Source organism: Narcine bancroftii, chromosome 7, assembly GCF_036971445.1.
Source record: "Narcine bancroftii isolate sNarBan1 chromosome 7, sNarBan1.hap1, whole genome shotgun sequence".
NCBI classification, from domain to species: domain Eukaryota; kingdom Metazoa; phylum Chordata; class Chondrichthyes; order Torpediniformes; family Narcinidae; genus Narcine; species Narcine bancroftii.
The window spans coordinates 155,912,860-155,928,269 of NC_091475.1; the positions used below are offsets into that span (position 1 = coordinate 155,912,860).

Sequence of the window (15,410 nt, forward strand, 5' to 3'; positions counted from 1 at the left end):
GATTTTAGAGGGCTCCAAAGGGTACTGAGCATAAGGTTTCTTTACATGCAGATGATCTATTGCTTTTTGTTTCTAATCCAAATGTTTCCTTGCCTATTATATTAGCTCTGTTCTCTAATATTAGTCCATTTTCTGGGTACAAGTTGAAGCTACATAAAAGTGAACTTTTACCTTTAAATAGTTCTATATCAAGTTATGCTAATTTTCCTTTTATGTTTGTGGAAAACCAATTTACCTATTGGTATTACAATCATTAGGAGCTACAAGCATCTTTTTAAGGAAAAATTAATCTTAAATTATCATTATTGAGATGGTCATCTTTATTAATCTCTACCAATTTTTATTCCTAATTTTTTTGACTCACTGGATTTGGTTATATCTTCTTACATATGCCAAGAAAACATCATGTCTTAAATAAAGCTCATCTTCAAAGAGCTAAAGGGGATGGTGGAATGGCATTTTCCAATTATACTACTGGGCAGTCATTATATGCAAATTAACTCATTACATTTTGATAATTTGTTTGACTGCCCTTCATGGATAGAAATGGAATTGAATTTTACAAAAAAAATACTCTTTTATATGCAATTTTAGGTTCCTGTTAATCCTTTTTATACAAGGTAACTAATATTCCAATAATTAAATATAGTTTGAGAATATGGGCACAATTTAAAGTTTTTTGGATTTTAGAATTTTTCACTTGCTAGTCCCATTATATTTAATCACTTTTTTTAAAAAAACCTTCTTTGCAGGACAGTTTTTAATTAGTGGCATAAATTGGGTATTAAACATTTCAAAGACCTTTATTAGTAATAGTTTTGTTTCTTTTGAACAATTGGTGACAAAATTTAACTTACCACCTACACATTTTTTAGATATTTACAAGTTAGACATTTTGCTCAATCTCAGATTCCCAATTTTCCACAAATTCCTGAGGAGAATATTCTTGATTAACTTTTGGATTTTCAACTTTCTCACAAAGGTTTAATATCTCTTACTTATAATAACTTGTTAGATAAGATCAAGAGTGATTGGGAATAGGATTTGAATCTTTCATTTTCTGATGAGGTTTGGGATTCCATTTGTAATTTGATTAATACGACTTCCTTTTGTGCATGACATTATTTATTGCAATTTAAAGTGGTCCAGAGAGTATATTTATCTAAAGCTAAATTAGCTTGTTTTTAATTCAGATATAAATTCTCTATGTGAGAGATGTAAAATTGCAGAGAGTTCCTCAGTTCACATGTTTTAGTCCTGAAAAATTTTGGAAAGATATTTTCACACTCTATCCGTGATTCTTAAGGTTAAATTGAAACCTTGCCTTTTAATTGCTCTGTAAAAAAACCGTGCATCTTGGCGCCTCACAGTTCGGCGGGCAGCAACCTCCTTTGAAGAAGACCGCATAGCCCACCTCACTGACAAAAGACAGAGGAAAAACCCAACACCCAACCCCAACCAACAAATTTTCTCCTGCAACCGCTGCAACCGTATCTGCCTGTCCCGCATCAGACTTGTCAGCCACAAACGAGTCTGCAGCTGACGTGGACATTTACCCCTCCATAAATCTTCGTCTGCGAAGCCAAGCCAAAGAAAAATATACACATACAATGGCTAAATTATATTATGTCTTGTTTAAGCTTAGAAAAAAATTAGATATGCCATTAAAGATTTGAATACTAATTTTTCAAAGACATGGGGTCATTCTATGGATCATTATCATAATCTAAAGTTTTAAGATTGTTCTAAACCTCGATATTGTGTTGTCGGTTTTTGAGTTGTCGTCACTTGATACCCACATGCTAGGGGTTTTTTCCTAACCTTGTTAATGGAGGGGTTTTGATTAAAGGGTTTTTCTCTTTTTTCTTTTCTTCATTGAGTACTATTTTAAATATGTTTGGTTTAAGGGTTTTGCTTAATTTAAATTTATTATGTCCTTTCTTTATTATGGCTGTGCTTTGGAATTCATTTGTCTGATTATGCTTGCATGGTTTGTAATTTTTTTTCTGTAGCACATTCTATAATTGTACTGTACAAATTTACTATCATTGAAATTAAAGTACATCTCAGATTATCCAAAATGATGGGGACCTGGCTTAATTTAAAAAAAAAACAGCCCAGTAGCAACAGCAAATCATTTGTATCAACATTTAAACAGCAAGGGACAGTTTTTTAAGCATTAAAACAATGTTTAAATCTCACCAAAAAATGTTGGCCGCTGCCGATCACCAAGACAGACTAAACACTGCCGCCATTTCCTGGGGAGGCTTCCCAGGCTGGTGGAACAATCACTGGCAAGTTGTTGGGCTCCTGCCTCCCGATTCACCGGAGCTCCTGACTTCCGACTCTGAACTCTTCCCCAAATCTACCGTACACGCACACCAGGGATTCCAGTGTGTATTTTCAGTAATAGGCAGAGGGGATGGTTAGGCATCGGGAGCTCCTACGTTGTGCCGTGGGTGGGGGTGGAGGGAAAGAAGGGAGAGAACGCCTCTGAGGCCGTGGTCCTGCTCTCTTTGATGACGTTGGGATAAGGATTCTTCTGACCGCTTGCAGCTGAGAGACAATGGCACACAATTTGAGAGGTAAAGTTGGAGAAAAGGCAATAGGGGAAGGTAAAGAAGAAATGGAAAGAGAGGGGAGGGAGTTACCTGAAATGAGGACAATAGTCATTCTAATTTCATGTCAAATTAATTTTTTTTCCCACGAGGTCAATTTGGCTCCGAAAAATATTCGGATAAAATGAGGATTTCTGATTTGTTTCAGAAATCCTCATTTATCGGAAATGTAAATTTTTTTGGATAAATGAGGATTTTGGACAATTGGAGTTATACTGTAATAAAAATATTTTTAAAAGAAAAAAAGTCTCCAATTTAAATTTCCCATTGTTATGCTTAAATTTAGTGCTGTGTTTTCCCAATCACTAGAACTCCAATTTTATTTGCTGATCCTCTATCTTTGGCCTCTTTTGTGCATTCTTTGGTCATGCTAGTCCCTTTTCCTCAAATACACAAATCATTTGGCTTGTCCAAAGCAAAATAAAATGAGCTGGAGGAACTCAGTGAATTGAGTTGCCTCAGTGGAAGAAAAAGAATGGTTGACATTTTGGATTGGAATCTTTAATTTCATCTAAGTGCAATGAGTATATGACTTGATGTGGAACAGGATATCCTAATTAAAGAATGGGAGCCGTTAGTCAAGGTCAATTATAATTCTACATCAATAGTCTCTTGTCAATTCAGCTTGAAAATAAATTCTGCATATCCAATTCCCTTTCCTTTTAAATATACTTTTAACCCACCTCTTATCAAGTTTTTTGTGAACTTCAAATCGTTAATTTATTTATTAGGATATGCATATCTATGTGAATCAGAATCAAAAGTTATTGTCATGAACATGTGTCACTAAATGTGTTTTTTTTTTGAAGCAGCATTATAGGAGCAAACTTGCTATAAATTACAAATTACATTAAAAAATAAATTAGTGCAAAAGAAAAGTGAGGTAGTATCTATTGTCTATTCAGAAATCTGATGGCAGAGGAGGAGAACCTGTTTTTGTACCAAAGGGTGTTCATGTTCAGGCTCATGTAGCATCGAGAATGGTAGCAGTAAGAGGGCATGGCCTGGGTGGTAAGGGTGCCTGAGGATAGAGGCAGCTTTTTTTGAGACTCTACCTTTTGTAGATGAACTTGATGGAGTGAAGACAGATGGCCATGATTGTTCTGGTTGAGTTCACAACTCTCTGTAGTCTTTTCCTGTCCTATGCATTGGCACCTCCTTACTAGACAGTGATCCACCCAGTCAGAATGCTCTTCTCAGTACACCTATCAAAATGCCAATTCTCCTCACATCCAAGATATAGCTGTTGGCAAGCCTTCTTCATGATTGCATTGGCATGGAGGCCCCAGGATAGATCTTCAGATCTACTGCATCCAGTGATCTCATTGGGGTTTCCTCTACATTGAAGAGACTGAGCGATTGCTTTGTTGAGCACCATGGCTCTGTCTGCCACAAAAGCATGGATCTCCCAGTGGCCACCCATTTCAATTTCCTATCTATCAGTGGTCTCATGCACTGCCAGACTGAGATCACCCACAAAATGGAGGAACAACACCTCATCTTCCATCTAGACACCCTCCAATTGGATGATATCAACGTTGACTTTTCAGGTTTCCATTTGAACCCCCTTTCCCCCATTTTTGTCTTTCTCTTTCGCTCTTCCCTTTCCCTCTGACTCCTTTCACAGGGCTAAAATCTATTCTCACCTCTCCTCTTATCATATCCAATTTTTGTTGGTCTGGACCAGGGGTGCAGTGCTGCCAGAGCTCACTGGAGTGCCATCCCAGCACCTCAGGGTGCCACTCTGGGCACCTCGTCACTGTTTTTGGTGAGTTCTGGCACCTAAAAATTTAGCACTGTAACCTTGGTTTGGACTCTTCCCTCGGTAATTCAGCCATTTTATTTTGATGCCCTCCTATTCTTTATTTGTACTTTGAAGAAGGGCTCAGGCCCAAAACGTTGGTAATACTGTACAACTTTACCTCCTATAGATGCTACAAGACTAGCTGAGTTCCTCCAGCATTTCTGTGTTTTTATACCATTCAATCAGCTGATCTCATTCCTGTACACTTCCTCATTGCACTCTGGGATTCAGCCGACAACCATGGTGTCAATGGCAAATTTGTCGATGGCATTTCAATTGAGCCTAACCACACAGTCATGGGCATAGAGTGAGTAGAGCAGTGGGCTAAGCATGCATCCATGAGGTGCACCTGTGCTGACTGTCAGTGAGAAGGAGATGCTGTTTCTGATTAGTATTGACTGTGGTTTTCTGTTGAGGAAGTCAGGGATCCAGGTGCAGAGGTCAGTTTTGAAGTTTGCTAACTAGTTCTGAGGGTATTGAAAGTTGAGCTTTAGTCAATGAAAAGCCCTGCAGAAGAGATATTGTGGTGCAAAATGTCAATGCAAGTGTTTTTTTTTAAACTACTTTTTACTTAATGGAACACAAGAGTGTTTTACTGTTTTGTTGTACTTGTTGTAATTGTACTTGTTGTACAATTAGATGATAATAAGCTTGATCTTGATGAAATATATTGCTATAATATTCCAACACACTCAAAACTTTAATGGTGCTGAATGATCGATTTTGCTCGACTATTCCAATCAAGACTCCAAATTCTTTACTCACTTGAAACAAAAGAAGTGACACAATACAATAAATCTTTCAGGAAACCTGGCAAATTTAAAAGAAGTGCAGGAACTAGGGTTTCATTGTGTTAAAGAAAATGTAGAACCAGGGTCCCAACATGGTAGAGGCATTGTAGGAAATAATGCTGCTTAAGCCACAAGTCAAACAGTCAAGACATCTGAACAATTGGACAATGAATTATTGCAGTTTTATTGTACTGTGAATTATTTGAGTATTTGTAATGTTCAATTTTAATATAATTTATTATAATAGATACATTTGACGGATTATGTTCATCTTCATATCTTCCATGTATAGTTAGATTTATATACAGATTTTTAAAAGTGTGTGTGCGCATATCTGTATCTATGTATGTTACACACAGTATGGCAACAGGCCCTTTCAGCCCATGAGCCCGTGCTGACCAAAAACACAAGTGGCAAATCGTTAATGCAAGTCAATGATGCAAAAAGAAATGTAGGAAGATGGAAACTGATTCCAAAATAAACAAATTAAGACTACCCCTGCAAGAGAGTTTCACTTTGTTTCTTTTAACCTGAGCAGGTCTAATTTTCTAGAGTTGAATTTGCAACATAACTACAACATTAGTTGCCACTGATAAAATAACCATTGCAATGCACCTATCAAAACGATCACTGAATGAAGATGAAAAGAATAACAATAGTTTATTTTTAATTCCTGTCAAAACCGACCATGTGTTACCTGGCAAATAGAACAATTAAATTAGAGCAATTAAATTAGAGCAAATCTTTGCTTTTGTATATTAACTTACAAAAAGAACCAGAACATGCAAGGTGTAGCTTACTCTTATTGCAGACAATGCAGGTATATACATAACCCATTTTAGTACACTTAGAGGCATAGTATAAGTTTTGAAAAAGTGAGTGAATACCTTGCACTTGCTGTTCATTTTGTCTAACGAGCTCAATTTTTTCTTTTATGGCCTGTTCTACTTGTTCAGTGTTGATTAGCTCTTTGTGTTCCAGTTCTTTCTCTTTGTCCTTGGTTAATTTAAATAGATTCTTGATGTGTTCCTTTTGTTCCTTCTTCAACTGTTCATTCTTACAAAAGTACAGAAAAAACCCAGAAATATTTACAACAGCCATAAAACAGTGCAAACAAGAATGGATTTCTTCCTCTATCTGCACACTGCTCAATTTGACAATTCCACTCCAAAACAAAATTTGAGTTCTGTTACAAGAACAAGATCTTACAGTTTGAAAGGCATTGTAATCTGTTTAAGTGCTGCGGCTTAAAGTTAGATTAGTTACAAGACAATGCCCCATGTTTGAGAATCTGGCAATTTTAGAACTGTGAACGAAAAATACCACATGATGTTTTAAAAGAAATGGCACCAAAAATGATTATGGAGGTCACAGCCACCACCCCTGTAGTCATCTCCAAGGATCCTTAAAGGCAAGTGTTGTCCTGCTCTGGTGCCCTGCCCTAGTCCACTGGTTCCCCGATCCCCACAATCCCATGTGGACTGCTGCCAAATATGGGCACAACCATTTTGGGGACAGACCTTTTGTGGTTTTGCATAAAACTGCTAGCTCTTCCTACAGTGCTGCACAGCACATTTATATGCTCACGTTTCTGGACTGAGGCTTGATCCCACAACTTGACTCAGAAGCAAGTGGGCAATGAACTATGTGGCCGTTGAAATTAAAAGATGGGAGATTAGACATCTCAACAAAGGGTCATATTTCTCCCCATAAATGTCACCTGACCCACTGAGTCCATCCTGCTTCTCTCTGTTTACTCAAGTTTCTAGCATCTCCAGTTCTTGTGTTTCTCTGATTAGACGAGCGACCAGCAGAAAAGTGGTCAAACAGAGTTTCCTCATTTATAAATTTAAACAGAATCAAAGGAAGTCAGCTATTTAAGTGTTAGAAAATTAAATAGTGCATTTTGTTCCTTTCACATGCATGCATGGGCATGAGAATCATGCAGTTTGTGAAATTACACCAGCTCTTTCAAATAAACATGGCAACACACATCTGATTTTGTGTATGAATATTTAATTATCTCACTGAAAATATTGGGCATAAGGTGCAAGTCGATATTGAAAGAGTTCTAACTCCTCATGAAATCAATCATTGTTAGAATATTAGTAATCTGAGCAACATTACTCAATTCACATAATAATGCCTTACTCTTTCTCTGCACCGTGCATTCACTTCTTCAAGCTCTTTAAATTCGTTTGTGATTTTTTCAAAAGCTCTCTCCTTTATCTGAAATCTAAGAACATTAAAATCTAAAGTAGCATTGAGAATAGGTATTAAAGAGAGTAAACATTGCAATCACTACACATGGAACCTTGCAAGAGCTTTAGCCAATTTCACTTTCAAAGTACTGTATTTTAAAGCTGGGGAAACAAAAATTTGAAGAATTTGACAGTTTTGTATTTTGTATCAGCTAAAGACATGATTGTCAATGGTGGAGTGAAGGGAGACAGGACACACAAGACAGAGCTGGAGATTGTCATAGTAATAGATAATATAGTTCGGTTATCGACTGTAATGCCTTGCATAATATAGATTGGTTATTGACGATAACGGCTGGCATGTTGCACACTATTATGAGGGAGTAAAAAAAACAGTAATGGTGGAAAAAGACTGAGTATATTTGAACTCCACCCAAGAGTTTTGACTTTGTTTGACCTCAGGATTCGACAGAGATGAACAGAATTCTTAGATATGCATGACAAGAAGGTGTTCCAATTTCTTCCCATCTTATACCACAAAGGTAAACATGTTAAGTTGAAGGCACCAGGGGTATAAAATGAAGACAGCAAGGTCAGGGAGGATGAAATGTCAACCGTGGTACAGATTAATAAAGAGATGCCAGAGTTTTGAATGAACTTGTTTAGATATATAAAAATCCTCACTGCAAGCCCTTTCTACAGTACAGCACAACAAATGTCTATGTTCATGTTTGTGGACTGAGGCTTGTTTGCAGAGGTTGGATGAGAAAGTCGTCTAGGACAGTTAAAGTTGGTTAATCTCCAACATCTCTGTAGAAAAGGCCCACTGCTCACTAAAGGTAGAGCTCTTAATGGTGAAGAGCAGGCCTTTCTACCTACCCAAAAGATTCACAACCACCCTGATCACCAGGTTTATGTTCCTCCTTCTGTGAATGATGGAGAAGTAATGAAAGAGCTTTATGGGGCCGTATGTGAAGCCTGAGCAATGCACCTAGATAGTTTTATGATAGTCTCTGGTGAGTTCAACCACACTAACCTGAAAGCAGTCCTGCTAAAGGTCCAACAGCATATTAAATTTTAGATTTCAGATTTGTTGTCAAAGTATATGCACGACAACACAGATTTTTTTTCTGCTGGCAGGGCAGGATTACCATCTATTGGTAGTGCAAAAGAAAACTGCACAGCATATTAATGTAAACAAATAAAGTACTGCAAACAGATAATGAATGTAAACAAATTGAATACAGAGAGAATATTATTTTTAAAATCAATAAAGTGCACAAGTAAGTCTTTAAATGAGTCCCCGTTTGAGTTTGTTATTGAGGAGTCTGATGGTGGAGGGGTAGCAGCTATTCCTGAACCTGATGGTGTGAACTTGTGACACCTATACCTCTTTCTTGATGGGAGCAGTGAGAACAGATCTTGTGCTGGATAGTGTGGATTGTTGATGATTGCTGCTACTTTCCAACGGCAGCATTCCCTGCAAATGTTCTTGATAGTGGGGAGGGTTTTGCCGGTGATGTCCTGGGCTATGTCCACTACCTTTTGGAGGGCTATATGCTCGGGTATTGGTGTATACTTTCCAATCAGAGGAGAGTATATCTAACATAGGGTGTACATCCCTGGAGCAAACAACACTGTTTCCCACCCCTACCTCAGAAACCCAGACACATTCCCATTCTGCTACCTCCTGCATACAGATCACTAATGAGACAAGCCAAATCAGTTTGCAGGGAGATCAGAACTTGGCCAGATAAAGCTGCAGCAAAGGTGCAGGATTGTTTTTGAATTATGGACTGGAGGAGATTCAAGGAGGCAGCTACCTACAATGACCACATCAACATCAATGAATATACAAGCACAGCTACATCAGAGTGTATAAAGGATGTCATGGTGACCAAACACTACACAGCCAGAGTGAACTAGAATCCATGGCTAGACATGGAGGTCCATGCATTACTCAGAGCTAGGGATGCTGCTTTCAGGTATAGTGACAAGATAGCACTAAGAACAGCAATCAAACTGTCCTGGGTAATCAGGATGACAAAGCAGGAAGTCGCACACAAGATCCACAAACAACTGTGAGACACTGGCATTGCAAGATGTGTGTTACAAGGTATTAAAACCATAAAGGGCCACAAGTCAACCTTGAAAATGATGCCTCCCATTCTGACATGCTGGGCACCTTCTACGCACAGTTCAATGTGGGAAAAACTGCTTCTTGGCAAACTGTAATCTTGCCATCAGCTGCAACATCATCAATGACACCAAAGGCAGCCCCAACCCACCCTTGAGGATCAGGTAACTGATGTGCAGAGGATCCCATCAAGGGTGAACCCTCACAAGTATTTGGTCCAGATAACATTCCTGGTTATTGAAGGATTGTGTGGACCAGCTGACTGAGTTCCTAATAGACATCTTCAATATCTCACTCCATTAGTCCATTGTCCTTGCAGGTTTAAAGGCACCCACCATCAGCCTGAGAGTAGTTGGATTAAATGATAACTATCCAGTGGCACTCCATGATCATTAAGTGCTTTGAGTGACTGGTAATGGAGAGCATCAAAGTGCATTTACCAGTGACAATGGACACATTTCAGTTTGCTTATCAGCCAAACCAATCCATGAACAATGTTATAGCCCTGACCCGCCACTCCATCCAGACCAACCAAGAGAATGATGCCTTGCCTCATAACAATGTTCGTTCAACAGGAGCACAATAGAATATCTTGACTAGCTGCATCATGGTCAATAAGGAAGGTGATTAAGTCCAAGTTCATTTATCATCCGATGCTGATGAAACAGTGTTTCTCCATTCTTCAGTGCAAACCATGCGCACACACACACAACCAGATGTAACATATACAGACAAGCATTACATATGCAGGACAAATATACATGTACAAAAATAAATATAGTTTAATAAATAATAAAGTCTCAGATGGTTAGTGTGAGCAGTTCATTTAATCGTTCAGCATTCTTACTGCCCATGGGAAGAAACTGTTTCTCAGCCTAGTGCTGCTGGCTCCAATAATCCTTTATCTCTTTCCCAAAAGGAGTAACTGGAAGATGTGTGTGGGTTGGTAGGGGTCCTCAACTATTTTGCATGCCCTCTTCAGACAATGATCCTGGTATATCATACTGAGGGGTGGGAGACTCCTGTGATCATCTCTGCCACTCTTCTAGTCCTGCGGATTGACCACTGATCTAATTCTCTCTCGTGACCATACAACACTGATGCAGCTAACCAGGATGCTCTTGATAGAACTCTTCAAGAAGGTTGTCATGATGATGGCCAGAGCCTTGCCCACTTCAGTCTTCTCTGGAAGTACAGTCGCTGTTGTGTCTTCCTGACAAGTGAGGAGATGCTGTCTGTCCGAGATGGGTCATTTATTTAGTAGACTCCGAGGAACTTGGTGCTCTCTATTCTTTCCACTTATTAATGTGTGGTGGAGGGTAGTTGTTTCTGGTCCTCCAGAGTCCTCATATTTTTCATCTTGTCCATGTTGAAACTGAGGTTGTCATTCTCACACCATATCACAAGATTTTCCACCTCTTCTCTGTAGTACGACTCATCATTTTTGCTGAGGAGGCCAACTACCAAACTTGATGACTCTGCTGGAGTTAGATCTGGCTTGCAGTCATGGGTCAGTTGTTTGAAGGGGAGCAGGTTGAGCACACAGGCCCGTGGTGCGCCAGAGCTCAGTGTGACAGTGCTCGATGTCCTGGACAAACCATTGAGACTGTCAAAACTGCTGAAAAGATCACTGGGATATTGATATTTACAGAGAGCGGTGTTTAAAGAGGAGTGAAACACAGTTGTCTGCTGAAAGAGGGGAGAGAGAATCATTGAGGACCTTTCCCATCCAGCCTACAGTATCTTTGAGCCACTACCTTGAAGGAAGACATACAAGAGCATAAAACCAAGGACTCCAGGCAGTGGGACTGTTGAACAATTCTAGAAAACTGTAATTTAAAATATATATACATGTACAGATCCCTCCATATTATTTCGGACAAAGACCCTTTTTTCTTCATTTGCCCCTGAGCTCCAGACTTAAATTTGTAAATCAAACAATTCACATGTGATTAAAGTGCACATTCCAGATTTTATTAAGAGTTATTTGTATATATTTTGATTTGACAATGAAGAAATACAGTATTTTGTTTTTACAAAATATATACATTGTCTCCTCATTTCAGGGCATCATAATATTTGGTTCACAGCAATGGTATATGTATTAAAATAGTCACCTCACTGACAAAAGACAAAGGATGAAAACCCCAACCAACCAATTTTCCCTTGCAACCGCTGCAACCATGTCTGCCTGTCCCGCATCAGACTTGTCAGCCACAAACGAGCCTGCAGCTGACGTGGACATTACCCCTCCATAAATCTTCGTCCACGAAGCCAAGCCAAAGAAGAGTCATGTTTAATACTTGTTGCATATCCCTTGGATGCAATGACTGCTTGATGTCTGTGATTCATCAACATCACAAAATGCTGAGCATCTTCGCTAGTGATGCTCTACCAGGCCTCTACTGCAGCCATCTTAAGATCAGATTTGAGATTTATTGTCAGAGTACATATATAATATATAATATCACATACAACTCAGATTCTTTTTCTGTGGCCAAGGCAGAATTACCACTTATTGGTAATGCAAAACAAAACTGTACACACGTACATGTAAACAAATAAAGAACTGTAGAGAATTTTTAAAAAAATCAAAGTGCACAAGTAAGAATCCTTAAACGAGTCTCTGAGTTTGTTGTTGAGGAGTCTGATGGTGGAGGGGGAGCAGCTGTTCCTGAACCTGGTGGTGTGAGTCTTGTGGCACCTCTACCTCTTTCCTGATGGCAGCAGTGAGAACAAAGAATGTGCTGGTGGTGTGGTGATGATTGCTGCGGCTCTACTAAATCAGCATACTCAATAGTAGGGAGGGTTTTGCCTGTGATGTCCTGAGCTGTGTCCACTACTTTTTGGAGGGCTTTACGCTCAGAGATATTAGTATTCCCATACCAGATCTTGATGCAACTGGTCAGCACACTTTCCACCATAAAGCTGCAGAAATTTGCCATGATTTCTGGTGTCAAACCAAACCTCCGAAAACCATGCTTTTAGTGTGTTCGGTCCAGGAAAAATCCTCCTAGATAGCGATTCCAAAGAACTTAAATTTGCTCAACCTCTCCACCTCTGATCCCCCAATGATCACTGGATTGTATACATCTGGCTTTCCTTTCCTGAAGTCAAAAATCAGCTCCTTAGTTTTGGTGACATTGAGTGCAAAGTTGTTGTTGGTGCACCAGTTAGCCAAGTTTTCAATCTCCCTCCTGTATACTGACTTATCACTTTTATATAACTGACTTCAGAAGTATCGTCTGCAAATTTGTCCCTGCTTGTTTCAGAGGCTTCTTTCCTCAAGTTTCCTCAGCACATGCAAGCCATGCTCAATTGGATTTGGGGACTGACTTGGCTTTCAAGAATATTCCAGATTTTAGCTTTGTTCCTTTCTCAGTATGTTTGGGATCATTGTCTGACTGTAGAATGAAGTGCTGTCCAATGAGTTTGGAGGCATTTTCTCGAACTTGAGCAGATAAGAGGTTTCTCATTTTGCTTCTGCCATCAGCTGTAACATCATCAATGAAGTTGTGCACCAGTCCCTACGGCAGCCATACATGCCGAGGCCATAACTCCTCCACCATGTTTCACAGATGAGGTGATATGCTTTAGATCTTGAGCAGTTCCTTCATCCTCTACACTTTGCTCTTGCCATCACACTGATGCAAGTTTACCTTGATCTCATCTGTCCACAAGACCTTTTTGCAGAATTCTGTAGGGTCTTTAACTGCTTCTTGGCAAACTGTAATCTTGCCATCCTGTTTCTGTGACTAACAAGTGGCTTGTATCTTGCAGTGTAACTTATGTATTTCTGTGCACAAAGTCTTGTACAAATAGTAGTCATTAACACACTGACGCCACCCTTCTGAAGGGTTTTTCTTATCTGTTGGACAGGTGTTTTGGGATTTTTTTTTTCCCCCATTATGATGAAAATTTTTGTCATCAGCTGTAAAGGATTTCATTAGCCTACCAGTCCCTTTGCAATTACTGAACTCACCATTTTTTCTTAATGATGGTCCAGTTGATTTTAGTAATCCTCAGTTTGGGTGATGACACTTAATATTATATTCTTGTTTTTCAGTCTCATAATGGCTTCTTTGACTTTCATTGGCACAACTCTGGTCCTCATGTTGAAAAAGACAGACACCAAAGGTGATCAGAAGCTTAGAAGCAAGCCTAGCTCTCCTGTACCAGCATCAATGAAGCAGTTAAACATACCCAAGTACTCACAAACACCTGTTAAGCTTAATATCCCAAACATTATGGTGCCCTGAAATTAAGTGACAATTTTTAAAAAGTGCTGCTTATTCTGTATGGTCAAACCAAAATGTATACAAATAACCTTCAATAAAATTTGGAACGTGCAGTTTAATCACAAATTTTTTGATTGCAAATTTAAAACTGTGGAGCACAGGGACAAATGAATGAAAAAAAAGTCTTTATCCCAAATATTTTGGAGGGCACTGTTTTTTGGATTAATTTGGATCGCTATGTATATACATCATTTGTATGTAAGAGACCTTTGTGTCCTTTACTGTGGTCCAGAGATAGGCTGTTTTGCCAGGTTGATTATGGATATAAGAACACAAGAAATAGAAACAGAAGGTCAGCTGACCCATCAAGCCTGCTCTGGCAGACAATACCATCACGGCTGATCTGATGATTGGCTCATCTCCATCCACCTGCTTCATATCCTTTAATTTCCCCTACAACACCAAAATCTATCCAACCTTGTCTTCAATTTATTTACTGCTTCAGTGGGCAGAGAACTCCAGCAATTCACCACTCTTTGGGAAAAGCAGTTCCTCCTCATCTCTGTCCTAGATCCATGACCCTGAATCTTGAGGCCATGTTCCTTAGTTCTAGTCTCACATACCAGTGGAAACAACTTACCTACCTCTATCTTCTAACCCCTCATCTCTGAAATCAACCTGGTGAAACTCCTCAGCACTGCTTTCAAAGCCAGTATAGAACTCCTGATATGTACAGATGACAATAAACTTGAACATGATGCAGAAAGATTGTGTTGTTAGATGCTCATCTTAGACTGAATTAGGATACAAAGATTACAAATATTGAACTAGAGTGTCAAGTGATACAAAAGATGTGGATAGTTACAAAGACATAGAATTTCCTGCAGGTGATGGTGATATTAACTGCATTGATTTTCAAGATGTTTAATCAAAGTGACCTCAATACAAACATATTTGTGAAAAAAATACAAATAATAAATACAAGAATTTCTTACAAACCTAAAGTCAAAAGAGACACAATTCAAATGTCCAATTTTGTAACTAAGCTGCACCTCAATTTATTTATGAACACCACCATTTGAAAAGAGTTGAAGTGAGGACTGGAGACTAAGTGAGAAAACCAACAAATTGAATTTATACCAGATGTAATTAATACCAGTTACTAATATAGTCAGGATTCAGACTTAGAACAGAAATGAAGAGGAATTTCTTTAGGAAGAGGGTAGTAAATCTGTGGAATTTGTTGCCTTAGACACTTGTGGAGGCCAAGTCACTGAGCCAGGGCATCAAAGGTTATGGGGAACAGCAATACAATGGGCTGAGTAGGAAAATGGATCAGCTCATGACTGAATGGTGGGGGAGACTCAATGGACCGAATAGTTTATTGCTAATTCTGTCTCATGTCTTACATGTTATTGCCTGTCTTTATATCCATGCTGTATCCCATTAACAATGTGATTTGTGGCAACAAGAATGGGTAACATTTTACCCAAATTATGACACAAAATTATATGCATCTATATTGATGCATTATAAAACTAGTAGACTAGTATAACAAGTAGAAGTACATTTTCATTTTAAGAGTATAATAACAAAATGGATCGTCTTGATCATTTCTGAG

The 15,410-nt window shown here is 38.8% G+C and overlaps 1 protein-coding gene across 4 annotated transcripts in view; it reads right to left on the minus strand.

The window, feature by feature from the left end:
• Positions 1-15,410, minus strand: part of ccdc83 (coiled-coil domain containing 83) — a 68,618-nt gene that overhangs the window by 47,155 nt on the left and 6,053 nt on the right. For all 4 annotated transcript variants that reach the window (XM_069890955.1, XM_069890957.1, XM_069890954.1 and 1 more), the window contains exons 3-4: positions 7,365-7,449; positions 6,101-6,269 (exon numbers count right to left, since the gene is read on the minus strand). In XM_069890955.1, the coding sequence (XP_069747056.1) occupies positions 6,101-6,269; positions 7,365-7,449 (254 nt within the window). The remainder of the gene's footprint in view (positions 1-6,100; positions 6,270-7,364; positions 7,450-15,410) is intronic.